General features: G+C 56.5%; 3 protein-coding genes across 6 annotated transcripts; 2 read left to right on the top strand and 1 right to left on the bottom strand.

Annotated features, from left to right (window-relative positions):
* Nucleotides 1–51: 51 nt before the first annotated feature.
* Nucleotides 52–5,907, top strand: NUBP1 (nucleotide binding protein 1). Its single transcript, XM_032231166.1, has 12 exons — nucleotides 52–158; nucleotides 1,495–1,599; nucleotides 2,304–2,437; nucleotides 2,622–2,690; nucleotides 3,137–3,169; nucleotides 3,518–3,608; nucleotides 3,882–4,036; nucleotides 4,414–4,524; nucleotides 4,861–4,963; nucleotides 5,115–5,198; nucleotides 5,433–5,525; nucleotides 5,624–5,907. Exons 1-11 carry the CDS (start codon nucleotides 116–118, stop codon nucleotides 5,483–5,485), a joined length of 981 nt encoding a protein of 326 aa, XP_032087057.1. The 5' UTR covers nucleotides 52–115; the 3' UTR covers nucleotides 5,486–5,525; nucleotides 5,624–5,907.
* On the top strand, nucleotides 5,648–24,129 carry CIITA (class II major histocompatibility complex transactivator). Of its 4 annotated transcripts, none has more exons than XM_032231162.1 (19): nucleotides 5,648–5,734; nucleotides 12,242–12,479; nucleotides 14,999–15,109; nucleotides 15,238–15,363; nucleotides 15,832–15,891; nucleotides 16,176–16,241; nucleotides 16,434–16,475; nucleotides 16,919–17,068; nucleotides 17,223–17,342; nucleotides 17,517–19,170; nucleotides 19,715–19,888; nucleotides 20,181–20,252; nucleotides 20,501–20,581; nucleotides 21,046–21,138; nucleotides 21,842–21,925; nucleotides 22,163–22,246; nucleotides 22,623–22,706; nucleotides 23,006–23,105; nucleotides 23,561–24,129. In XM_032231162.1, the coding sequence occupies exons 2-18, from the start codon at nucleotides 12,263–12,265 to the stop codon at nucleotides 23,079–23,081; spliced, it is 3,294 nt and encodes a 1,097-aa protein (XP_032087053.1). In that variant the 5' UTR covers nucleotides 5,648–5,734; nucleotides 12,242–12,262; the 3' UTR covers nucleotides 23,082–23,105; nucleotides 23,561–24,129. The 4 variants fall into 4 exon arrangements, with proteins under 4 accessions (XP_032087053.1, XP_032087052.1, XP_032087051.1 ...); XM_032231161.1 differs by lacking the exon at nucleotides 5,648–5,734 and adding an exon at nucleotides 9,831–9,903; XM_032231160.1 differs by lacking the exon at nucleotides 5,648–5,734 and having other exon boundaries at nucleotides 10,779–12,479.
* TVP23A (trans-golgi network vesicle protein 23 homolog A) lies at nucleotides 5,703–9,901 on the bottom strand (the record flags this gene model as incomplete). Its single annotated transcript, XM_032230976.1, has 6 exons — nucleotides 5,703–6,598; nucleotides 6,841–6,972; nucleotides 7,537–7,665; nucleotides 8,105–8,194; nucleotides 9,122–9,266; nucleotides 9,804–9,901. Coding segments are annotated over 6 exons (654 nt in total), but the record flags the coding sequence as incomplete, so codon positions are not given.
* Nucleotides 24,130–24,393: the final 264 nt, after the last annotated feature.

Raw genomic sequence — 24,393 nt, 5'->3', positions numbered from 1 at the left:
CATCGCCCGTTCTCTTTTTCCGGGGGATTTCTTTCGGTTGCACCGCGGGGGGGGAGCCCTTTTGGTGCGTCTCCAATGGCCGGAAGTGCGCTCTTCTTCCGGCAGTGGCGCCGCTATGGCCGAGGGGAGCGGGCCTACTCTCGACGGGCGGCCTCACGGTGAGGAGGGGGGCGCCGGGCGGACGAGGGGAGCCCCTGGATAGGCCTGGGAACGCGGCCGCAGAGGGAGGGCGAGTTATTTGTTTTCTAACTCTTAAGCCGCCCAGAGTCACCCTGTAGGGCAAGGCTCTTCAAACTTGGCAGCCTGAAAGCTTGTGAACTTCAATTCCCAGAATTCCCCAGCCAGCTGCAAAATGGCGGCGGGGCGGGGCGTGGGTTGGTCAGGCTCTGCCCCTTGCGAACCTCCCGCCAATCCGAGCCCGCAGTAGCGGCTGGCGCCGCCCTCTTTGAGCCCATCCTGCCTTCAAGGTCTTCAAACTTGGCCGCTTTAAGACTTGTGGACTTCAACTCCCAGAATTCCCCAGCCAGCTCCTGCTGTAGGGGAACGGGTGACATAAACATTTAATAAACAATAAATATATAAACTACAGAGAGCCGTTTTTGCAGCCTTCCGCTGTGTGTGTGTGTGTGAGGGAGAGAACAAAAGATGGGACAAAAATCTAATTGATTAAATTTATGCTCTTCCGGACGGCCAGCCTCTCTGGGCAGTTTGTAAATTGCTGGAAGCCCCTAAAATCCCAGGTGGCCCAATTGGGGGGGGGGGGCAGCTGGGCCAAAGAAGAATAAGAGGCTCCAGTCACCCTCGCCAAGAGCCGGGTTTTGGGGTCCATTTGAAATGGTAGCATTGGGGGGGGGCATTTGAACCTTGGGGAGGGGGGGAAGACGGCTGTGGTGGGGAGTGATAGGAGAGCAATTTTAAGGCCCCTGAAGAGCCTGGCAGGGAAGGTCCTCTGTCCTTCCAGAGCAGTGTTTCTCAACCTTGGCAACTTGAAGATGTCTGGACTTCAACTCCCAGAATTCTGGCTGGGGAATTCTGGGAGTTGAAGTCCGGACATCTTCAAGTGGCCAAGGTTGAGAAACACTGTTCCAGAGGGAGGGAAGGAATCCCCCTTCTGTGGATTTCCAACCAGGTTGGGCAAGCATTCTTGGTGCTGTTTCCACCTGGAACTCACACCCCATCCTGCTTATCTTTTCTATAGCATCCAGCCTTTCTCTCTCTCTCTACACCAGTGTTTCTCAACCTTGACAACTTGAAGTCCTATGGACTTCAACTCCCAGAATTCCCCAGCCAGCTATGCTGGCTGGGGGATTCTGGGAGTTGAAGTCCATAGGACTTCAAGTTGTCAAGGTTGAGAAACACTGCTCTACACTCTTTCTCCCTGACCTAAAAAACGATGCTAACTTTTCAGCCACCACCTGTTGCCATTCAGGCTAGCCTGTGGCTCCTCCTCTTCCTCCAGTGTGAATATTCTCCTTTTTTTCATATCCCCACCAGATTGTCCGGGCACCGACAGCAATGAAGCAGGCAAGGCTGATGCTTGCCAAGGATGCCCCAACCAGGGTTTGTGTTCCTTGGGACAACCTGCTGGTCCCGATCCAGGTATGATATGCGGGCATTACGCAACCGAGCGTGGAGAAACGAGATTGGGGAGGATCCCCTGATGGCAGCTTGCGGGGTTCTCAATGCTTTTTTTTTTTCATTTGCCTTTGAGCTGTGGGTGAGGGGTTCGATCCTCAGATTTGATTTGATTTGATTTGATTGTATTTCTATGCCGCCCTATTCCCAGAGGGACTCAGGGCGGCTCACAAACCAAGTAAAGGGGAGGGGGGATACAAACAGGAAAAAAAAGACAACAGACAAACAACACCACAATTTAAAAACAATCAACAGCCACACAATTCGAGGGGGACAGGAACTCATCAGCCCCAGGCCAGTCGGAACAGCCAGGTTTTAAGGGCTTTGCGGAAAGCCTGGAGGGTGGTGAGGGTTTGAATCTCCACGGGGACCTTGTTCCAGAGGTTGACTCAGCCTTCCATCCTTCCCAGATTGTAGGGGGCAACATGCTGACTCTGTAAATCGCTTAGAGGGCTGTGAAGCTCTGTGAAGCAATATATAAGTCTTAAGTGCTATTGCTATAAGAGGTGGGTGGGGGGGACTTAATGGCAGGCTGGGGGCGAAGCCTATTGCAGCGCCACTCCGTCATGGGAGGAAGACCGTGTTTCGTACTGTATCTGACTCCCTCCATCCTCAAATGCAAAATGTTTTATTAAAGCTTTTTCTGTTTTGTTTCCCCCTCCGTGAAGCTATTGAGGAAATCAAGGAAAAAATGAAAGCTGTCAAGCACAAGTTGCTGGTGCTGTCTGGGAAAGGAGGTGTGGGAAAGAGCACATTCACTGCTCTCTTGGCCCACGGATTAGCAGAGGAGGAAACAACGCAGGTGAGGTTTTTCTCTGTCGCAGAGCTGGTTGTAACAGTGGCCTGACATTGGAGGCAAGGAGGAACAAGCTGTTTCTCGGGATGGCTTCGTGAGGAAAGCTGCACATAAATAACGTGGCTTGATAGCAAATAGTGATTATGTCCTTTTGCAAATTGCAAATCCAGGCTGTCTCTTCCCATGCCAGGTTGCCGTGCTGGACGTTGACATTTGTGGACCATCCATGCCAAAAATCATGGGCCTCGAAGGAGAACAGGTGTGGCTTTGTATGTCAGAAATGGTTGTGTTGCTTCTGCCCTGCAGTCCTTTTTAAAATGCAGCTTTCTAAAGTAACATGGACACTCTTTATTTTTGATTTGTGGTCCTACAAAGTGGGAAACTGGCCTTTTTGAAACTAATAATACAATGTATTTAAAAGGTCTATCTCAGAACAGAAAATTCTGTTGTAGCAAACTTGCGTGTTTCTAAAACAGAGCGCCTGGGTGGGGTTTTTTGGCGGGGGGGGGGAGAAATGCTTGTTGATTGTCAACCTCTTACCAATATCTAGTCTTGGAAAATTTATGTATTGGGTTTTTTCTAACTACGTGAATATCATCATCGTAATAAATCATCTGTCACTTTGAATTACAAATTTAGAGCCGTAGCAAATTGTTGTGATGCTAGATGCTATGTTCATATTAACATTTCCAAACCTCCTTTCAGGTTCATCAAAGTGGATCTGGCTGGTCTCCAGTGGTAAGTTGCTGTGGCCGTTTCTTAATTCAATGTGAGGAGAACTCTGGTCTTTTCTGCTGATTGCCAATCCCAGTCATTAGAAATGACTATATTTTAGCCAAGAAAAAGCAAGCACTAGATGGCCTGTAGTATATTCCCCTATTTTGGTGCTGAAGTCCCTTACATTAATTTGCTGACTGAAAACAGATTTACTTTCTGAAAAAGTTTGGCCTAGATGCAGATCTCTTGATCTCTGTGTGAACTCTAGGAGTGATAAGGTTGCAGCTGCTTCGTACACAGAAATAATAATAATGCATCTATGTTTTTTTATTTTATTTTATCAGTTGTGTATGTGCTTCTGTCTTCTAGTATGTGGAAGAAAACCTGGGTGTGATGTCAGTGGGGTTTCTGCTGAGCAGTCCTGACGATGCTGTTATTTGGAGAGGACCGAAAAAAAACGGTTTGTGTCTCTCAGCCCTTGCAGAGAATACCAGCCCCTGATTTGCATCTGAATGCCAGCGGCTTCTGGAACTTCCGCAAGTTTAGTTAAAATTAAACTGGCTCTAATTCTAGAGCTTGATAACTAGTTGATAATTATTTTGTCTATTTTGGCCATGTGAAAATATATTAAGACAAATACATTGCAGCACAGAGACACAGGATTGAGGTAAACTTCAGGCACCCCCAAAGATCCAGTTCCTCCCTTTATTTTTTTTATTGTTATTATTTTTAGGGATGATTAAGCAGTTTCTTCGGGATGTGGACTGGGGTGAAATTGACTACCTGATTGTAGATACCCCTCCGGGAACTTCAGATGAACATATGTCCATAGTCCAGTTCCTCAGCAGCACCAGCGTCGATGGGGCTGTGATCATCACCACCCCACAGGTGAGATACGGAACCTCAGTAATGGGACTGAAATGGCTTTTCAGTGGGGCTGTAAGCATACAAGTAAGCGGGAAGCACAATTAGAGCAGGGAGTGAATGAGCCAGTTTTGAAGGAGAATCAGTAGATACGGCCAGAATTGCGGAAATAATATGGGGAACAGCCGTTTGGGGCTTGGGAGAGGAGGCCTCGTGAGAAGAGGAAGGGCAGGAAGAGCAGAAGAAGCAGGTAGAGATCCAGGTGGGAGTTCCCCCAGCAATGCTTGCAGGACCCCCTGGGCCGAACCTTAAGGGCACTGTGGTCAGTGGCCACTTTTTCCTTTCAAGGGCGGCTTTGATGCGGGAGAGCTGGGCTAATGGTCAGCTTTTCTTTCACACAGGAAGTGGCGCTCCAAGATGTTCGGAAAGAGATCAGCTTCTGCCGTAAGGTGAAGCTCCCTGTCATCGGAGTGGTGGAAAATATGAGCGGCTTCGTATGCCCCAAATGTAAGGTATCGTCACATCTCTCTTAATAACTTTTAAGCAGGACAGTTAATTCTTGCCGAGTCCAGTCCTTGCACAGTGAGATTCTGTTACCCCCACCCAGTCCTTAAGAGTTTCTTCTCCCTTTAGGCCTCCAGCTTCCAAAAGGGCTCTCCTACGAATCCCAGAGAGCCTTTTGCAACCCACTGGCCAGGGAGGGGTGTTCCCTCCCTTGGAGGGGGCTGCAGGCTCAGTTTCACTGCTCTGGGCTGTCATGAGGAGGCCCCTCTGTGGCACAAACATTCAGGCCCTTCCTTCCTGGTACATCTCGGAGCCTGTGTGACAGTTTCCCCCCTTTTTTACAGAAAGAGTCCCAAATATTTCCTCTCACCACAGGGGGTGCAGAGATGATGTGCCGCACCTTGAATGTGCCTCTCCTGGGAAAAATGCCTCTCGACCCTCAAATAGGTAAGACAATCCATTGGTGCATTTTTGGCGCCAAGCAGCATATCGGCAGTGAGAATCTCTGTTCCTCGAAGTGGACGAGGCACCCTGGTGGGCAACTGGAGGGAGCATTTCACTAAATCTGCACCTTCCCTCTCCCCCTTTCCTCGAGCAGGAAAAAGCTGTGACAGAGGCCACTCTTTCTTAGCTGAAGCACCCCATTCTCCAGCCACCCTGTCTTGCAGGAACATTATCCAAAGTGAGTTCAGCCCCTTCGGGGGCCTCGTCCGTCGTCCTTTTTTTTTTAACATTGTTTTGGACAGCAAATCTCCGTGGGCCGCAGTCTTCTTCAGCCACAGGCCACTCCTTTGAGTAATAGTGGCGTATTACCTAATAGTGGCCACCTTGTGGCCTTCGTGCCTGTGGCTGTGGGAGCCGGCCAGAGAGGGAGGCATCGTGGAGTTTGAGTCCAATTCTTCGGGTCTTTTCGCAGGAATCCAGGACTACTGTACCCAGAACTCCCCACAGGAAGAAGACACGATCTGAGTAACTGAGGAATGTGGATCCTTTGTGCAAATCTATATAGGTGCATAAACACGTTTGTGGAAATAAATACCTTTGAATAATACTTGCCTACCTGAGATGTTTTTTCTGAGGGAAGCCTTTCTGAATTTCCCAAAACAGGCTGCGTTTTGTTCCTGGGAGCAGATCCACTTATCATGATTTAGTAATTACCTTCACTAGTGAAATCAGCCACTGGAAACAAGTTCAGAGGTTGCTTTTATTGAGAAAAACGTAAGTCTGTCTTTTTCTATTTGAGGATTATGTAAAGGGTGTTTCCTGAATTCTGTTTAGCCTCACCCTCCAGGTGTTTTGAAAGGGTGATACCGACAGGGTCCTGTTCACGGGAAATGCCGCGTGGGGCCATCTCGGCTCTCTTAAGAATGCAAATAAAAACAACAACTCTGTTTGCCTCTGTCTGGCTCTAAGCAGAGGGATCACAGTTTCGTTTCCTCATCTGCCTCTCAGATCAGGCAGGGCGAAGGCAGAGGCTGTGGGCAGAGGCCCTCCCCTCGTGGCCCTTGCTGCTCCCCAGGGAGAGACTGGCAGGAAGAATGACTGGTTAGCGCCCCCAGCATCCTCCACAGGGGGACGGGGGCAGAAAGAAATGCGTGGCGAGCACCGCCAGTCCCTGCTGTAGAGCCATAGAAAGCCTCTCACAGAGGCTGAAGGGATGGGTGACGGAATAATGGAGATGGGCTGGATTTTTATGCCAGGCCTGCTGGAGGCCTCCTGCCCAATTGCGAGGGAGCTGCTAAGGGAACGCTGCCAAGGGGGTAGGGAGAGGTAGCCAGGCCTGCCTCACAAGGGGAGAATCCCTCTTTTTTGGGGTGGGATCGGAGCTCGGCATCAGCAGACAGGGGAGAGGCCGGAACAGCTTCCTAGAAAAGGGCTGCTATTCTAGGAAGCGTCACAAGGGATGGGAGGCCAAGAGGAAGCTGCTCCTCTGTGGCTGGATGTGCTGCGTTGGCCCTTCTGAAGCGGAATGCAGCCTGCCTGGGTGTTTAGCGCAAGAACCGTCCCCCAGGCCTCCTCCTCCTAATGGCTCTGGGTCCCCAGGTGCTTCAGGAGGTGTTTTTGGAAGTCCTCCGATCGTTCCTGCAGGAGCAATAAAAGGAGGCTGGCTGCCAAAGAGGTGGAAAACCCAGCCAAGGCCAGTCTGGAGGAACAGTAGATCCCCCACTCCCCCCCCCCAATGAATCCAGGCCTCCCTGGGCCACAGCCCCTCCCCCCACCCCCCATTGCCAGGGTTTATTGAGCCATTCCCTCTACATTTCCACTCTTCATCCCCACCGACGAGGCTTCACCCCCAGAGTCGGGCAGGGGGCTCTCCCGCTCACCTTCTGGAATATCTCCTGGGCCGGGAAGTGGGGGGCGACTTTGCGGATGGTTTGGGAGGCGCCCCCGAGTTTACAGTGGACGTAGCCATAAAGGTTAGCCGCCTGGAGACAGATGCCGGTGATCACCAGTGCCTGTAACACAAGGGGGGGGGCAGCAGAGCCGTAGGTAGGCTCCTACTGGCTGAAAGGTTCCAGGAAACTGGGGAGACCCCTGAGGAGAGACACCCCACCCCACCCAGGACCTGGGAGAACAGCCCTCAGCATGAACTGGTGGATAAGGACGGCTTTCGGAGAGGCTGGTTTTCTTACGATTGTGCAAAGCACCCTCGCAGAATCACGAGGATGTTTTGTAGGATCAAAGTCCCTGGGGGTCTTTTTTTAATTTCTACCCCGGAAGGAGGCTGCAAAGCCCCAGCTGGAAGCAGAGCCTTCAGGGAAGTCGGCTGAGTGAAATCTGCCAGAGTCCGGGGTGGCAGCCGATCTGTCCGAGGCCATGCAAAAGAGGAGCGGGTTCTTCCCGTCTCCTTGCCCAGAAAGTGCTCTAGCCCCCCCCCCCCCCAGCGCACAAGGGCCCTGTGTGCCCCCCCTCCCCATGCAGGCTCTACTCCGTCCCCCCCTGCTGACAAAACTACCCAGCGGTGGTTGCGTCTGAGCGGAAGCCTCATGGGGACGCTGCCCAGGTAGGCCGGCCCTTACCAGCCACTTCAGCTTCAGAGAGAACAAGGTGGTGAAGAAGAAGAGGGTCCAGATGGCGGGGCAGATGATCAGCCCCAGCCAGAAGATCCGGGCTTCGACCTCGGTGGGGGGAGCCGCCCTCGATGGGCCCTCAAAAGAAGAGAAAAGCAAGATTGCCCTCGAGACGACAACGTTCAGCAGAAATGGGAACAGATACCGTCTCATATTAAGAAAGCAGATTCACTTCTTCATGCTGGCAAGCAAACTTCCTTAAAATGTGATGTCTTGATTGGGTTTATGTGGTCCAGAAGAAGAGGCAAAACAATCTGAAATGCAGGCCATCCCAAATGCCCAAAGCTTTCAGCCCCCCACCCCCTTTTCCAGGCCAGAAACGAAAAATCCCCTCATTTCCAACCACGGGGAGGTTAGCTGGGGGTTTTGCCCTCTCGCTGCCCCTGGGCTGGGGAGGAGATGCTCAGCTTCGCCTGGAGGCTTTTCTCTTGCGGTTCCAGAGCGCATGGCTCCACTTCATGAACTGAGCCAAAGGTTCAGGTGTTGGAAAGGGAAGGAACACGGCTGTGAGGTCTACCTTCCTTGCCTCAAACACCCAGTGGCTCCTCCCATCCTCGTCGATCTGATTCCACCATCGCAAACCGACCAGCAGCCTCCCGGTGACGTTCTGGTGGGGCAGATAAAGGACAGGGGGGGCCTTTAGGGAGAGATTGCTGGGAACAAAGAGCCGAGGTGGAGCAGTGGTTAGGGGTGCAGCACTGCAGGCCACTTCAGCTGACTGCTATGTGCAGTTCGGCGGTTCAAATCTGACCGGCTCAAGGTTGACTCAGCCTTCCATCCTACCGAGGTTGGTAAAATGAGGACCCTGATTGTTGTTGGGGGCAATATGCTGACTCTGTAAACCGCTTAGAGAGGGCTGAAAGTCCTATGAAGCGGGATATAAGTCTAACTGCTATTGCTAAAGAGGGGAGTTTGGGGAGTTTCTTGAACTACAGAAATGTAGGAGGCCCTCCTTCATCCCACCTAAGCCAGGTTGGGTCCACCAGAACCAGCAACCCTCCCTTTCCCTGTGCCGTAATTTGGAGAAGCCGGCCGTGACTCGCCCATCAGAGCCCCTTGGGGGGGGGGGGAGGGACTGCAACCCTGTGACTGCCGGCTGCTGAGAAGGGAGCCAATGGCCTGGCAGGCGCTGGGTTGCAAAGCTGTGGAAGAGCAGGTCTCCTCCGCTGCATTTGCTGCAACTACAGCCTTTGCCTTCATCCCTCCAGTTGCTTGATCCCGGCTTAGGCTAGTGGTGATGCCCAAGATACCACCTTACCCTTCCTCCCCTTTTTATCTAGGAGAACAAAGTTCCTTTTCCATAATTGGCATCTGTTAAATAACAAACTAGCACCCAATAAAGCACATGCCATGTTTACTTCCTTGGTGCCGCTTTTATCTGCCCGCCAACAAAAGTGCACGTAGGTTTTATGAAGCTGAGGAAGAGCAGATGAAGCTGAGAAGGGAGCTTAGTGGCCGCCCGCCTTCCTTGGCATCGTGAAGGGCCAAGGTAACCCAGCGGGGCATCTTGGGGGGTGCCCAGCACAAGGCCTACCTTCACAGACCAGAAGTCAAAGGAGAGGAGGAGGAGGATGAGGAGGAAGCAGGCAATGAAGCTTTTGCTGAACCAGTCGCAGAAGAGGTAGGTCACGATGGCACTCACGCGGAAGAAGAGGTGGAAGAAGGTGGCCAGCGGGTACCTAGGAAGGAACAATTCTGGAAGCTGCCACAGTGGGAGAGCCCTGCTTTAAGGATTCGGGTGACGGGGGATTCCTTTGCTGCTCTGGGGCTCCCGGGCGGAGGGCGGAGGCTGGACGGGTCTGGCTGGGCGCTGGCACACTGACTTCCCGGTGGAGCTGCCAGAGCGAGCCAGTCCCATAGGGTGTGTTTCCATTGTGAGAAGGAGAAGAAAGGTGAACTGCAAGGACGCCTGGGACATTGTGAGATGATATCTAATATTTACCCGCCTGGCAACAGTAGGCACGAGGCGGCACCTGTGAATCTCAGAGAAGAAGCTGGGCCCAAACAGCAAAGCTCACCATATTTAATCCAGTATTTTTGAAAGCAAATCCAAAACGTTTAGGCTGCACTTGAACAATTACAGGAACAATACTAAACTTGTGTGCAGCCCAATTTGCCTGTGCATGCATCATCGGGCGTAGCAAAGAGGTCTGTTTATAAAACCAATAGAAGGCCATTGTGGGGGGGGGGCAGTTGGAAGAGGCCCCCCTCCTTACCTGACTTTCGCCTTCCTTAAGGCCAGCTCCTCTTCATTCCCAAAGTCCAGGGAGACGTCCTCCGTGTCATCTGCTAAGATCTGGAAGAGAAGGACCCAGTGTGAGTATCACAGGGCACACCCAAGCTCAGAAGGGCATCACAGAGAAGGGGGTGGGGGGAATGAAGCCCCCAAAAGCCACCCCTGGAGACCCTGGCAGAACCAGGCCTCTTTCTGTCCTCCTCTTCCAGCAGAGTGTCCCCCCCCCCCCGGGCCCCTTCCTCCTGCGACTGGCAAGGCTGCTCCCCTCCTGCTTCTAAATGTTTCCAAGGGGCTTCTCCCAGCTGGCGTGGCTTCCCCTTTTCATGCCAGGCCTCACTCTTGCCAGCTGGCTGCCTACCTGCGTGCAGATGCCTCTTCCGGGTCTGGGAAGCACCCCGAGCCTCTGCTTTGACTGGAGGGTTGAGTCACTCCTGGTGCCTCCCAAAGCAGAGAGACTCCCTGCCTCTTGTTTCCCAGAAACACCATGTGTGCACACACCCCAATGCTCAAGGCCCCCCTCCAGAAAACGGATCCCATTCAAAATAATCCGCTCCCAGCTCTGATTGTCCCCTTGCCTGTTTTTCCTAGCGGTCTCCGCTGTTTCTGCGCTCGGTACCCAAGACGCTCCCAGACCCCCTGGTGCAGGGAATCCTCTCCCCCCGCTGTACACACAGCCTGGTGCATCCTGTCAGTCCAAAGCCAGCCCATAATACCCCGGTTTCCCTCCCCTCCCCCAGCCCTTCTCCCCCACCTGCTTCATCTTCTTGGCTCCCTCTCCTCTTCCTCCTCCTCCGGCCTCTGCGGATGTGAGCAGGATCCACCCAGCATCCTGGCTCCTCCTGGCCGTTGCTATGGCGACCAGAGCAGGGATGCTGGTGCCCAGGCGGCCAGGAGCAGGTTGGCCCAGAGACGGCCTGGCTTTGGGCAGCTCCTGGGTGACGGGCCAAAGCCCCCCCCCCCCCCCCCCCGGTGTGGGTTGCTCTTTCGGGCCTCCCAATTTCGGAGCTCTGCCCTGAGCTGTTTAGTGAGGTTTTCCACTTAACCTGCCCTTCTGCCAGCCTGGCTTCATGGCGACCAAGGAGCTAATGCAACTTCACCAGCTGAAATGCAGCCCGAAATGCCAATCCTGGCCTGAAAATCTGCAGCAGAATACCCGGGCATAAGGGGCAAGGGGCTCCTAGCCCCCCCCCCCAGCCCCCCAAGCTTCGTAAAGGCAGCATTTTGTCCGCATGGGTCGGGCATTTGCAGGGCTGAGCAACTGGAATTCCCCTGGGTTGTTAGGAGACACGCCCGCCAGACGGGTTCGCCTTTCAGGAGGTGTTTTTCCTGGCCGGCTGCCCTCTGAGGCAGAAACGCCCCCAGGTGATGTGGGGGCCGCCCCCCTCCCCCCCCCCGAGGAGCCTCCCGTGTGGTCGCAGGTGAAGCCAGAGGGGGAGCCGCGAGGTTGCCGGGCGCACAGTGGGGAGCCCGCTTCTCCCCTTCCTGCCCTGGGTGCTGTTGAGCTGCCCTCCCAGCTTTGGGTCGGGGGAACCCCTGGGAACCCCGGGATGCACCCCAAGCCTCAGCAGCGTTTGCCCCTGCCGCAGGAAGCTTCATCCCGGGACTAAAAGCCCAGGCAGCCTCCGCGGTGCCCGCTTCTTCTCCTGGGGGGGGAGTGCCCCCCTCCCTCCCCCCTGGAGAAGCGTCACAGAGCTCCCATCAGCCTGGGTCCGCTTCAGCCACTTGTGCTGGGGGGGGGGGAAACGCACCCCCATCTCCCTGGGGGGTGTCTCTGCCAGCCCCTCCCCCCTCCCCCGATCCCACTGCTGCAGTTCTGGCGTCTCTTGGGGTGAATTAAAGGGAGGGGGCAAAACATCCCCCCACTCTGCTGTTGGAGGGTCCAGAAACTGCAAATAGGCCCATGTGGTTAAATGTGTAATTTCACAAGCAAGACGCTCCCCCCCCCCCCCCCCCCGAACAAAGTCTCTATTTGACTCCATCAACCGTTTGGGTGAATTTCCCATCTTGGGTTTTTTTTCAGAAATAGAAATAAAACCTTCCCACCTGCCCTGTGAAGTTTTGCTATTAACTGCAACTGAGCAATCCGTCCATTATGGCTAAGATTTGTTTTTAGAAATGGTTAAAACGGGGGGGGGCGTGAAATAGGGGGGGGGACGGCATCCTCGGAAGACGCTGTCAGGCCTTCCACGAAATGAGGAAATATTAGTGATGATTCCCCAAATCAAAGCCTCCGTTAGTTTTCCTTTTTTCACTTCATCTTTTTGAAAGATGCGTCCGCCGTATAAATAATTATAAAAACAAGGAAGTGCCACAGAAATTGTTCGGAGAAACCCAAGTCCTCCTGCTGCCCAAATGGACCTTTTCAAGCAGATCCTGCCCGAAGTGCGGGAGGTTTTATTAACTGCTTCGGCCCCGCAGGTCCAAGCCTTCCTGGACTCCATGCTGAGCGAAGGGATTCTCTCCCGGGAATATTATCAGACTTTACTGGATGAAAAAGACGCCGATGACCTGGCAAGGAAGCTGGCTCTGACCCTGCTTGGGAAACGGGCCGGGCCTTCGGATCCCCCCACCCGCCTCCCCCCCTTACAGCTTTCCGGCAATGCTAGAGGACCTGCTAAGAACGGAGCGGTCTCACTGAGGACTAGAAACTGGACCGGTAAGCTTGGCTAATGTCCTATGATCCTCAGCGCCCTGCAGATTTCCCAGGATGTCTGTGGGAAGGGAACGAAGCCCCCCTCCGAGGAGCCCCTCCTTCCTGGCCAGTTGGATAACTTCCCTGGCTGTGCATTTCAAACAGAGAGACAGACAGGTGGGCACTTAGACCTAGCACGAATTTAAATTTCACTCAAAGATCAATGAATTCTCCCGTCCATCCGCCTGATCGGTAGGATTTATCCCTTTTGAGGATTAAACGGGTGAGGGCCTTTTTGGATCTGACCTTTTAAACATTGTCGAGCTTCAATTTAATGTCATAAATAGGGCAGGGGGACATTTTAGAACCTCGTTTTAAAATCTTGAAACCATTTAAAAAAAAAAATTTAATTTGAGACAGACAAATGTGCTGGATGACAGGACGATGGGAATTGGAGTCCAGGGCGCCAGCTAACTCCATCCTCCGCCTGACCCGTCCCATTCCCTTCATCTGGTCCCCTGGGGCCTGGCTTTGGGGGTCCCACAGCCGCCGCCCGTGAGATGATCTGGGCCGGCTGTCAGCTCAGCCCTTGCCATCCCCGGGCTCCCCTGAGCACTGATGCCCGTGCAGTCGTCTTGGTGCCAGCGTTCAGACTGGCCGCCCTCGGGGAGGCCGAACTGTCCTGCGTGGAAGGGCCGTGGGTGGGAGGAGCAGCCCAAGAAGCCACAGGGAGATTCCGGAGAGTTCAAAGAGGTGAGTGGGTGGGCCAGATAGACTCAGAGTCACAGAGAGGAGAGAATGAAACCAGAGCCCACTTTCACTTCTGGCGTGTCAGTTGCACACAGAAAGCAAGTGAGGAGCACTTTGGAGTCACGCTCTCCTCCGCATGAGCCTGAAGTAGTGTGTGTGGGGCCACCTGGACGGTAGGTACCTGGGCCCTGCAGGGAGGGTGGGGGGGTCGGGCGGAGGAGGAAGCTGAGGTATCAGCCAGGCAGGCATCTCTTCTCAGGGAAGGGAGCTGCCAACCTCGGAAGCTCTCGACATAGATTGTTTTTGAAACAAGAGTGTTGAAACGGAGGGGAATTCCTCCTCCCTCCCCTGTTGGGATTTTCCTCCCGTTTACGGGCAGTCACCTGCGGCAAGATAAAAGCACTGGCAGCCTGGCCACTTTGCCCAGGGGCATCCAGGATGGCTTATCATCCGGAACTCGCCATGCCAGCCCTTTTGCAGAAAGGATGGTTTGAAAGTTTCCTGCAAGGTTGGTTTTTTTTCCCCCCCCTCTTGCACCCTGAGAGTCTCATTTCTCTGCTTCTGGCTTCCCAACCTGTTCTCCTGCGGCTCCTTTGCCAACCAGAGTGTGAGAAAGGCGCTGTGGGAAGCCCCCCCCCCTCTCCCCCGCTTCATCGATGCCATCCAGGTTAGCCGGTGGCGTTGCTTGTGGAGAGAGATCCAGGGACCCTGGAGAGGGCAAGCTGGCCCTGCCCTCAAATCCTCAGGGGGGGGGGAGAGCAGAAGGGGAAGCCCCCTCCCCTGTTAAAGGCTGGGTATTGTGGGGGGGGGCTCGCAGCTCTGTCTCGGGGAGAATCCCTGATCTGTGTGTGCAGTGAGCTGCCCTTGTTCTTCGTCAAGGAAGGCAACAGGAGAAACGTGGTTCACTTTTCAGTCAAGACTTTCGGGCCGGCCGGAGGCTCGCTTGGTGCAGCTGACCAAAACATTTTGACTCTGGCAAGCTTGGCTATACCTGGGGGTTTGAAAGGAGCTCAAGGCCGCCCCCCCCCCAGCCGCTACTCCTGCGTGTCTTTCCGGGGGGGAAGTGGTTCACCCTCGGCTCTTCACCCCATCCTGTTAGAGACCCCAGGGTTACAACTGCAAGCGCGAATCAGGGGAAACTTTAGGGTTGCTATGAGTGGCACAGCTCTCCTTCTTTTGGGGGGGGGGTCTCCCAAGGAGATGGGATCTTTTCTTGCCCTCTTTGACTTTTGTTTGAGCCACGCTGGAGTCGCCCCCCCCTCTCCCTCCCCCCAGATATTTATAGAAGGCAGAAGATCTGAGCCCACTTTCTGTTCTCCTTTTCTGACCGATGCAGCTGTGAGGTTTTTCCTTTGAGCCATTCAGGGCCAAAAGAAGGGGTGTAGAACAGTGGCTGGGGCTGCATTCTGCAGGTGGGACACACGTGTTTCCCACCTGGGGGTCCCTCAGAGGCTCAATAAACTGATCCCAGCCAACTTGCAGGCTCTGTTTTATAGCTTAGAGCCTCACTGGGAAGGCGGATATCTGGTTGGGGTTTATTCAGTAAACCCCAAGAAAGCAAAGCCTGGATCAGCCACGTCCCTGCGTCCCTTTTCCTGCAAACCCCCCCCCCCCCAAATGCCGTTTTCCTTCAGAGCATCTTCTCCCCAGTTCTTGGGAAAGAGACCCCAGGCGTAAAGGGGAGGAAAGAAAAGTGGCCTTTAATCATTTCTCCCCAAAGTAGCTGGTGGGATCTCCTCAAAGCAACGCCCTCCCCCGCCTTCTTCAGAGCGTCACCCCCTTTTTCTCCCCAGACGCTCCTGCCCCAGATGAGGTGAGCCCTGGAGGGATCCCACCGGAGACCCCCTGCCTGCAGAGCGAGGCCCACCCGGCGTCGATGGACGAGATGGAGGAGGCGCCTGCAGGTGCTTGGCCCCCCCCTTTCCTTCCGCAGTTGCTGGGGGGGCGGAGGAGGGCAGGGAGCTCCGGCCTCCGTGGGGCAGACCTCCAGAGAAGGGTCACCAATGGCCTCTTCTCTTCCCCCACCGCCAAGTCCAAGCGTCCGAGGCGGCCAGTGACGACCAGGACAACCCGGAGGTCTTCTACACCGTGGAGAGGGACGAAAGCGGAGAAGTCCTCTCCCTCTGCGCCGACATGGGGGAGGCCTACGACAAAATCGGTGGGTCCCTCCTGGAGGGTCAGCGGCACGAGGGCGCGTCCGAGCAGAGGCCGGCCCCTCCCTTAGACCACAGCTGGGACCCCAGACGGCCGGGGGGGGGCGAGTAGGGCAACCCCAGAGGGGCAGAGGGCCCCGCAACCTTTGGAGGAGCAGCTGGTGGGAAACGATGCCCGTCTCCAGTCAGGGCAGCAACTGCACCCGACTCAGGAGCCCAGCTGCCCAGAGGGCACCCCGGGATGCCCAACTGAGGACATTGGGGGGGTGGTGCAGCAGGGCAGGAGGCCAGCTTGGGCCATCGCCCCCCCCTTTCCATGGCAGTGAAGGGCCCCTCCCTTTCAGGAGCTGAATGTAAGGGGGTGGCACAAGGCTTGGATGAGGGGGCGGGTTGCGCTTTGGAAAGGATTTGTGGTGCCTGACATTCCAACCATGTTTCCCTCCCCCCCCCACTTGCCCCCCTCCCACCTTTAGCTGCCCTGGCTGAATATCTGCTGAAAGACCAGCAAGATGCTCCAGCAGACGAACATTTTGGTGAGCCCCGGATTTCCCGGGCCTCCCCAGGGGGAGCCCGGCCTTCCCGGGATCAAGAGGGGCCTTTGTGGGGGACAGAAGAGTGACCGCTGCCTAAACAGGAGAGCCTCCTGGGGCAAAGGGCTCCGTGCGCCCCTGGCTCCTCCTTCCCTCCTGTCCTTCATGAGAACCGGCTCCTTGGGCTTTGCTTAATCCTGGGATGTCTGCCCCCACCTTCCTATTTTCCCATCGGTTCCCCCCCTCCCATGCTAATCGTCCTCTCTCGCTCTTCTCTTCCCCGCCAGAAAGGCTCTTTTGGGATGGGGGGGCTGCCGAAGGGCCCGGGGGCTGCGCAGAGGCCAGGAGCCGAGGTGAGAGGGGCAGCCGGAGCGGGAGGCTCTCCGGAGCTTCCAGGCGCTGGATTAAGACGGGGGCGGCTCAGCTCCAGAGGACGGAAGATCCTCCCCGCCTGGAGCTGGGTTGGGCAGGGCTGCCAAGACCCTTGACCAGCCCCCTGCCCAAAGAAGCAGGGCCTCCATCCAGGCTTTCTTCCCCCCTTGCAGGCCCTTCCTCGGACGGCCCCGAAGCCAAGCGCCTGAGGCTGGGTGAGTGGGCTGCTCCCTCGGGGGGGGGGGGGCTTCTCCTTCTGTACCTGGGGTGTGCAGAGATGGGGAGCCCTGCCCCAAGCCTTCTCAACCCCCCCCCCTTGCCCTGCTCCTTTCCCCTCCCCCTGGGGGGCTTTCCAAGATGCCCTTGTTACTCCTGCCTTCCACCCCCTCCCCCCGAGCGCTCCCCTCCGTACAAAGTGGCAAGCCCTCCAACTCCCATCATCCCCAGCCACTGGCTTGGAAGTCATCTGTGCATCTGAAGGCTGCAAGGAAATGAAAGGGGAAACTTTCAGTCTTTGGCGCTGACTGAGCGGAGGAGGGGGGGGGCCTCCAGGGGCTTCCACTTCCCTGCTCCACCTTTGGGTGCAAATGGCGGCTTCTGCCTGGGAGGGAGGGAGGGGAGGGAGCCCACCGTGCCTAACCTCCCTTTTCTTTGGCAGCCCACCCGCCGGCTCTGTGCATTGTGAACAGGGACCCCCTCGCCCTCCCGCTGAACCCCGGCCAGGATGGCACCGACTCTCCACCAGACTTCCACGTGCAAATTTTGGTGGCCACCGTGGGGCCTGCGGGCAGATCCCCAGAAGCGCTTGGTACGTGGAAGCTCGTCCAGAGACCCCAGCCCCCTTGGACCGGCTGGGCCGGGATTCCTGGTTGACTCCGGCGCAGTTCCCGCTTCTCCTGCGGGAAGGAAGGAGGGCCGGGAGCAACCCTCCTCCACTCTCTCTCTCTCTCTCCCCCCCCCAGGGCCCTCTGCAAGCGGGGAGCTCTGGTGCCTCCCTCGCCACAGGGGCAACGTCCAGATGATCTTCACCTTCGAAAGTGCCCCTCAGCCCTGCCGGCCTCCGGATGCAGCAACCTGCCCAGGTGAGTTTTCCCGTCCGTCCTGCCCACCGGCCGACTCCAAGGGACCCCGAGACCGGCAGAGCAGCACCGAAGTCCTGAGAGCGGGATGTGGGAGTCCGGGAGCCCCTGAAGGGCTTCCTCCGCTGCCCCTGGCTGAGCCTCGGCCCTCTCCCTCTGCTCCTCCTCCTCCTCCAGGCTCGCCCGGGGCTTTCTGCAAAGGGCTGAAGGAGCATTTCTGCAGAGAATGCCGTTCGGGGCCTGGGCAGCCCCTGGGACACCTGTACCTGGAGAGGGACTTGGTGCAGCACCACCTGGACAGCAGGGGTGGGAGGAGCGCAGACCTGAGGCGGTGCCACCTGGGAGAAAAGCGCAAGGCCTCCGTGGAGAGAAGCCGCTTGTTCCAGACGGCCAGGAGAAAGGAGCCGGGCAGCAGGGTCATCGTGGTCCTGGGGAAGGCCGGCACGGGGAAAAGCCTGCTGGTCCAGAAGGTCTGCCTGGACTGGGCCGAGGGCCTCCTGCCCCAGTTCGACTTTGTCTTCCGGTTCGACTGCCGGAGGCTGAGCCTCCTGCAGGGCACCTGCCCTGACTTCAGGTCCCTGCTCTCGGACTCCCTGGGGGGCTCCTGCCAGGGCCTGGATGACGCCTACGCCAGCCTCCTGCGGAAGCCGGAAAGGGTCCTCCTCCTGTTTGACTGCGTGGGAGACCTGAAGGACCCCGAGGGCTCCCCCTCCGCTTCCGGGAGCCCGCCCTGCAGGGAAGCCCCCGGCCTTGGCGCCACCTTGGGCCCCCTCTTCCAACGGGAGCTGCTCAACGGCTGCACCCTCCTCCTGACCGGGCGGCCCAAGGAGAGGCTCCCCCAGTACTTCCCTCGGGTGGACACCGTCCTGGAGGTGGTGGGCCTCTCCGCGGAGGAGGCCTCGCTCTGCCTGGCCCGCTCTTTGGAGGGCTCTGCCCACGCGGAGCAGCAGGCGAAGCTGATCAGGGCCTCCCCTTACCTCTTCAGCCACTGTGGCAACCCCGGCCTCTGCCGGTTCATCTGCCAGGCTGCGCTTGAGGCCACAGCGGGAGAGCTGCCCTCCACCCTCACCGGCCTCTTCGTCACCCACCTCCTCCAGAAGGCGGCAAGCGCGGCAGCAGACGGCAGGGCCTGGAGGTGCCAGGGCATCGCTGCCTTGGCCGAGGTCTCCTGGTGTCTCGGGCAGAGGTGCCAAAGGGCCCTGTTGAGCGGGAACTTCCCTTCCGCAGCCGTGAAGGAGTTTGCGCTGAAAACGGGGCTCATGGAGGAGCAGCGGGGCGTCTGCGCCTTCTCCAGCTTCGCGGTCCAGGATTTCCTGCTGGCCCTGCACCTGACTCTCTCCAAAGAGATGAAGGGCAAGAAGCTCACCCAATACCTGGGCTGGGGGGCCAGGGTCAGGAAATTCCTCTCCTCGGGGGGCCTGGTGCCCCGTTTCCTGTCTGGGCTGCTGTTCTCCAAGGACGAGCTCAGCAGCCGCCTCCTCTTTGGCAAGGAAGGCGACTTGGATGCAGAGAAGATGGTCGCCAGGAAGCAGAGGAGCCTCTCCAGGTTCATCCGGAAACTTCCCATTCGGGATTTCAGTCCAGACAAATTGCTGGAGCTGCTCCACTGCGTCCATGAGACCGAAGACCCCTACCTCTTGAAGCACGTGAGCCTGGAGCTGGGGCCGGACCTCTCTTTCTTGGGATTCCCGCTGCCCCCGCCAGATGTCAGCGTCCTGCACTCCATCTTGAGAACATCCTCCAAGACCTTCTCGGTAGACCTGAGGGGCAGCTGTCTTCCCTTGGACGGGCTCAGGAAGCTGGTCGGCCTGAAGAGCATCGCCAAGTTCAGGTTGGCTGAGGGTTTTGGAGGGTTGCGTCTGGGTGAGGGTCACGAGAACCAAGGACCAGATGTTAGGAGGGAAGGGCCAAGGAAAGGGCTCTCGGGAGGCAGGCTAGGTAGGGCCGGCCTTGGGGGAGGAGGCTGCTGATGAGCTGGCCGGAAGGACATCTGGAATGCTTCTAAGAGGGTATTTCTGAGGCTGCCAATGGGATTTAGCCTTAACCTGAGGGCCTCTTGGTTGACCCCCCGTCACCTGAGTGGGCACCTAAACATTGTCTTTGCAACCACTGGGAGGATCTTCACTTGGAGGCCTGTCACGGGTGGGAGGGGACCGATCCTCCGCCCGGGAAGGTGAGGGAGGCTGACGGTGCCTAGGAAGGAGCCTCGGGCCCAGCCCTGGCTTCATCTAGCGTGGCCGTGTGCCCATCAGGGCCAGAGCCGCCCTGGGCGATGCCACCTCCCTCGGCTGCCACAGGAGAGAGAGAGAGAGAGAGCCGGGCGCTCCCGGCGGGAGAGGGAGGGGCACTTCCCACTTCAGGGTCTCCTCTTGCAGGGTCTCCCTGGGGGAAGCCGTGGCCCTCTGGAAGCACCTGTGGGACGTCCGGGAGAGGGAAGAGCTGCAGGCGGCCATGGAGAAGTTCCTGGTGGGGCCCTTCAGGGCCAAGACGATGGGGGACGTGGATGCCCTTCTCGGCCTGGTGCAGCTGCAGAGAGACATGGCGGAAGGGTGAGGGGGCTCGCCACAGGGGTGCCACGCAGGCAGCCCCAAAGCCCGGCTGTCTCCAGGCCTGGCTTTGGGGTCAGGGAATGGGGGGGGAAGGGGAGGGGCCCAGTCTGACCGGCAGGAGAAACTTTGGGCGACTTTGACCAGAGGTGGCCTCCCCCCCCCTCCCCAGGTGTGGCTGAAGGTGGGGTGTGAAGATGGAGGGTGCTGGCTTAGGGAAGCAGCTGCAGCTGGAGAGGCCCTCTGGGCCCTTCACGCCCTGACCCTCTTTGCCCCCAACCCCATTTGGGTTCAGCAGGGAAGACGCCGCGGGCTCCAGCGGCCGCCTTATTCCAGCCATCGCTGGGCTCCTGCGACTGGAATTCAGGTGAGTCCATCTCTGTGGCTCTTCAGGGCAGAAGGCGGCAGCAGCAGCAGGAGCTAGTTGAAAGCAGAACCTCCTCGTGCTCAGAACCTCCGTGGTTTCCCACCTGGGCTGCCAGTCAGCTGCCGTAGGGAGGTTGAGGACTTCTAGGCCAAGAGGAAGAAGGGGAGGGCAGGCTTGGCAGGGGGCAGGAGGGGCCGTGGGTCAGGAGCCCACCCCCCACCAACCCCCAACCCCCACTTGCCTTGCAGCCTCGGGCCCAGCTCTGGCTTGGAGGGCTTCCGAAAGTTGGCGGATTCTTTGGTCGCCTTCTCGGCTCTTCAGCACTTGGAGTAAGTGAGCCAAAGGGCCCCTCCCTGAGCCAGCTTCCATCTTGGGAGTGTCTTTTAATTGGGGGGGGGGATCTCTGTCAGATGCCAGATGCCAGTTGAGTTCTGAGCTCATCAGGAGCGCAGGAAGAGGGAGGGGACTCCCAGGGTGGTCCTTCCCTCCCCATCAAGGTTGCCCTTCTGGGTCTCCAGGATACGTTGGCCTGGCAAGCAAGACCCTCCACGAAGGAGCTGAGAGGGGCTTCTGGGCTATTCCCAATCCTGCCGGCCCCCTCCCCACACCTTTACACCTAGCTGCCCCCAGGGGCTTCTCAGTAGGCAGCCCCTTCCGAGCTTGGGAAGGAAAGCCAAGTCCCAGGGAAGCCCCCCAACCCTTGCCCCCTTGGTCCCCTGGCCTGGGTCCCCCCCCCCAAAACTCCCCCGGATGAAGCAGGATCTGCAGCCGTTCTGGCTTGATTTCTCCCCAGCTTGGATTCCCCTGATGAGAACGAAATCGGAGACGAAGGGGTGGGCTCCCTCGCCCGCGTCCTTCCTCGCTTGGCGTCTCTGGAGACCTTGAAGTAAGTCGATTGTTCCGCAGCTCCCGGTTGCAGGGAGCCAGAACTGTCACAGAAGGGAGCCCCCCCCCCCACCTCGCCCCCATTGCCTCCCCCAGAGAGTCACTTGGAGGCTCTCTGTGTCTGCAGGCAGGAACACGTCAGAGTTACAAAGCGCCTAACAGCCAAAATTCTTGGGACAGGTTAATAAACAGAATTGTTTTAAAAAACAGAAAATAATAAGAGTCACATTCATTCAGGAAGCAGCTGCCCTGAGTGGGGGTCTCTCTCCCACCAGCCTCACTTAACAGGACATTCCAGAGAGGGAGGGAGAGGGTTCCACCACAAAACCGCGGAGGACAAAATCGCGCTCAACGAAAGCGCGCATTTGACGTCATCACAGCGCGACGAAAACATCGCGCTGTGATCGAAAAATGTAAAAAATAAAGCTAAAACCTTACCCTAACCCCCCCAAACCTAACCCTAAACCTAACCCTAAATCTAACCCTTAACCTAACCCTAAACCTAACCCTTACCTTTATGTGAATCGGCTTGCTTTAATTTTAATTTTATTTCAATTTTTAATTTTTTTCGTCGCGCTGTGATGACGTCACATGCGCGCTTTCGTCGAGCGCGCTTTTGTCCTCCGTGGTTTTGACGGGTCACGGAGGGAGAGGACCCCCCCTCCACCTAAAACATCCTGAATTTAACCATCTTTTGTCCCTAGCTTGTCCCGGAACAAGATCACCGACCAGGGCGCTGAGCTATTGGCCGGAGCCCTCCCCTCCCTGGGTTCTCTGAAGACCCTCAGGTGAGTCAGCCAGTGCCAGACACCAGCAGCCTGGATCCCCCTGGATCCCCCCCAGGAGCAGATCAGAAAGCTGGCTCTTGCTCTCCGCCTACCAAAGGGAGATTAGGAAAGGGTCTTTCCCCCTCTCTGGGGCTGGGTCCCCTTCCTTGCCCTGCCTCCTATGTGGCCCTCGACAGAGTTCCGGGCGGGGGGGGGAATGAGAAGAGTCTGGCTCAGATGCTCTCTCACCTCCCACAGCTTGTACGAAAACAACATTGGGGACGCAGGAGCGGAGCGCGTGGCAGAGGTGCTGCCCCAGATGTGTGCGTTGCGGGTGCTGGAGTAAGTGCGCTGTGGTCTGTGGCTGAGACCTGGGGGGTGGGGAAGGTTTTATTCCCGAGAGTCAGACTTTCGCACAGGACTGCTACCCCCCAATCTTGATGCAGGCACCCCTTAGCCACTGCACTGTCACCCCAGCTGCTTGGACGTTCAATGGGGTGGAAAAGAGGAGGGACTCTGCCCCCCAGCTCTTGAGGGGCTCAGCCACGTGCCCCACCCAGACCCCCAAATACCAGGAGGCCGTGTAGAGCCAGAAGGGTGCCGAAAGACCCCCACCCCCGCTGAGCCCTTGGCTCTCTGCCTCAAGGGGGGTTTCTGGCAAAGGGGGTCCCTGTAATTCTGCCTCTGCCTCCTTTGCCCTCCCCCCCCCCCCCGCCAGCCTGCACTGCAACCAGATTTCTGCCGCCGGAGCCCGGTGTCTGACGGAGCACTTGAGGAGATGCCCCGGCATCCGGAGCTTGGCGTAAGTTTGGGCTTCTTGGTGATCTCGGGGACACCCAAAGGGCCACTTCGAACTGCACTGGATTCAACAGGTGCCTCTTTGGAAGAGGCGATGGGCAGGAGAATCCGGGGTGCCTGCGACGCCCCCAAATTCCTGGCCCACTGCAGAGTGGGAGCCCCCCCCCCCCCGCATCAGAAACAGAGGACCAAGAAAGCCCCCCCCCCCACCCTCAGTGGCAGCTGCCGGTGGTGGCATCCTTTGGAGGGAGACCCCCGGATCCCAGTTGCCTTTAATGTTTCTCTTTTTAAAACCACTTCCAGGTTGTGGAACCCAATGATCCCTCACGGGGTTCTGGATCACCTGCAACAGCTGGATTCTCGGATCAGGAGATTTTAGGGACCACTTCGGATTCTGCTGTGGGTGAGTCTCTTCCAGAGGTTCAACATTAGGCTTCCTAAATGCTCCCCCCTGTGGAGAACATGCTGAATTGCAGGCTTCCCACTCTCACAAGGGGGGGGGGGGGGCGTCGATGCTCTCCCTGGCTCATCAATCGTAAGAAGCTATTTGGTATTTATTCGATTTGTAAGCCGCCCTATTCCCCGAAGGGACAAGAAGCTATTTATCAGTAGGGCCCTTTGTGCCCCCAGCTATCCAAACCCTTTCATTTGTCCTAGGACGAAAATCTCTTTCAATTAATGTCAGCAATATAGCTAATTAATAAGATTGCATTACCGGTGCCCCCCCCCCCTCCTTCAGCCAGGCTGAAGCTTCCCTCCCCTCCCATGGCTCACCGAATCCAAAGCTAGGAAATCATGGGGGGTCACATGATTTTAAGAGAGGCCTCCCCTCCCACCCCCCCATTTTCTCTCACGCAGGAGGAAATTCTGCTGCTAAATTAAATCTGGATGATCCATAAAGGCTGCTTCTTTTTCTCCATCAACATGATCCCTGGATCCCCTTTCTGAAGGAATCCCCTCCAGGGCAGCTGGACTTTATGTCCCAAATTTTGTGAAGGTCAAAGGCGAGGGTGGGTGCGCATAGGTGGGTGCATCAAAAGGTATTTGACTTAGGAGGGAGATCTATGGAGAATAAGCAACTGGTTCTAAGAAGAAAAGAAAAAACAATGCTGGTGCTTTCTGAATAAACGCTTCTCCCTTTGAGAGATGCATGAATGAATGTATGATCAGCCTCTTGCAGCTTGCTAAAAGGTTTGGAGGAATAATGTGAGGAACATGCAAGCAGGCGAGGCAGAACTGGAATCCTTTACCCCCCCCCCAAAGGTCATTTTAAGCTTCAGCAACTGTTGCGGGTGCGTATGTGTTGGAGTGTATCAGGGCCTAGAAGCTTTTTTCTAGGGCTCGGAGCACACAGCCTCTTTTGAGAGTTAACTCTAATGTACAGTTTTCATATCCCTGAGAAACTGTCAATAAATCTTTTTCTAGAAGCGTCTGTTTTCTTTTTTTTTTTAAAGTGGGAATATTGCTGGAGTCTTGGATTAAAAATCCCGGGGGGGGGGGGGGAGAGGCTAAGATAGCAGTTTTGAATTGATTTCCTGCCAATGCATCCTTTCCTTTAGGAACAGACTGGCGGAAACGGAGGAAGGGTGGCAGCTTTTGCCAAGGATTCCACTGAGATTAGACAAAGCTAATTGGGGAAGAGGGGGGAAAGTTATGGGTGGGTGGTCCTAGAAGGAACTGTGAGATAATGA

Source organism: Thamnophis elegans, chromosome 14, assembly GCF_009769535.1.
Source record: "Thamnophis elegans isolate rThaEle1 chromosome 14, rThaEle1.pri, whole genome shotgun sequence".
Taxonomy (NCBI): domain Eukaryota; kingdom Metazoa; phylum Chordata; class Lepidosauria; order Squamata; family Colubridae; genus Thamnophis; species Thamnophis elegans.
This window is presented reverse-complemented; position numbering and strand designations above follow the sequence as displayed.

Bases quoted from the DNA above. Each gene is read 5' to 3' on its own strand.
- NUBP1 (XM_032231166.1), top strand. From the start codon at position 116: ATGGCCGAGGGGAGCGGGCCTACTCTCGACGGGCGGCCTCACG. The intron at 4,525-4,860 runs GTATCGTCACAT...CCTTTTTTACAG, and splicing joins TCGTATGCCCCAAATGTAAG to AAAGAGTCCCAAATATTTCC. The intron at 5,199-5,432 runs GTGAGTTCAGCC...GTCTTTTCGCAG, and splicing joins TTGCAGGAACATTATCCAAA to GAATCCAGGACTACTGTACC.
- CIITA (XM_032231160.1), top strand. From the start codon at position 12,176: ATGGACCTTTTCAAGCAGATCCTGCCCGAAGTGCGGGAGGTTTTATTA. The intron at 17,069-17,222 runs GTACGTGGAAGC...TCCCCCCCCCAG, and splicing joins CAGATCCCCAGAAGCGCTTG to GGCCCTCTGCAAGCGGGGAG. The intron at 20,253-20,500 runs GTGAGTCCATCT...CTTGCCTTGCAG, and splicing joins CTCCTGCGACTGGAATTCAG to CCTCGGGCCCAGCTCTGGCT.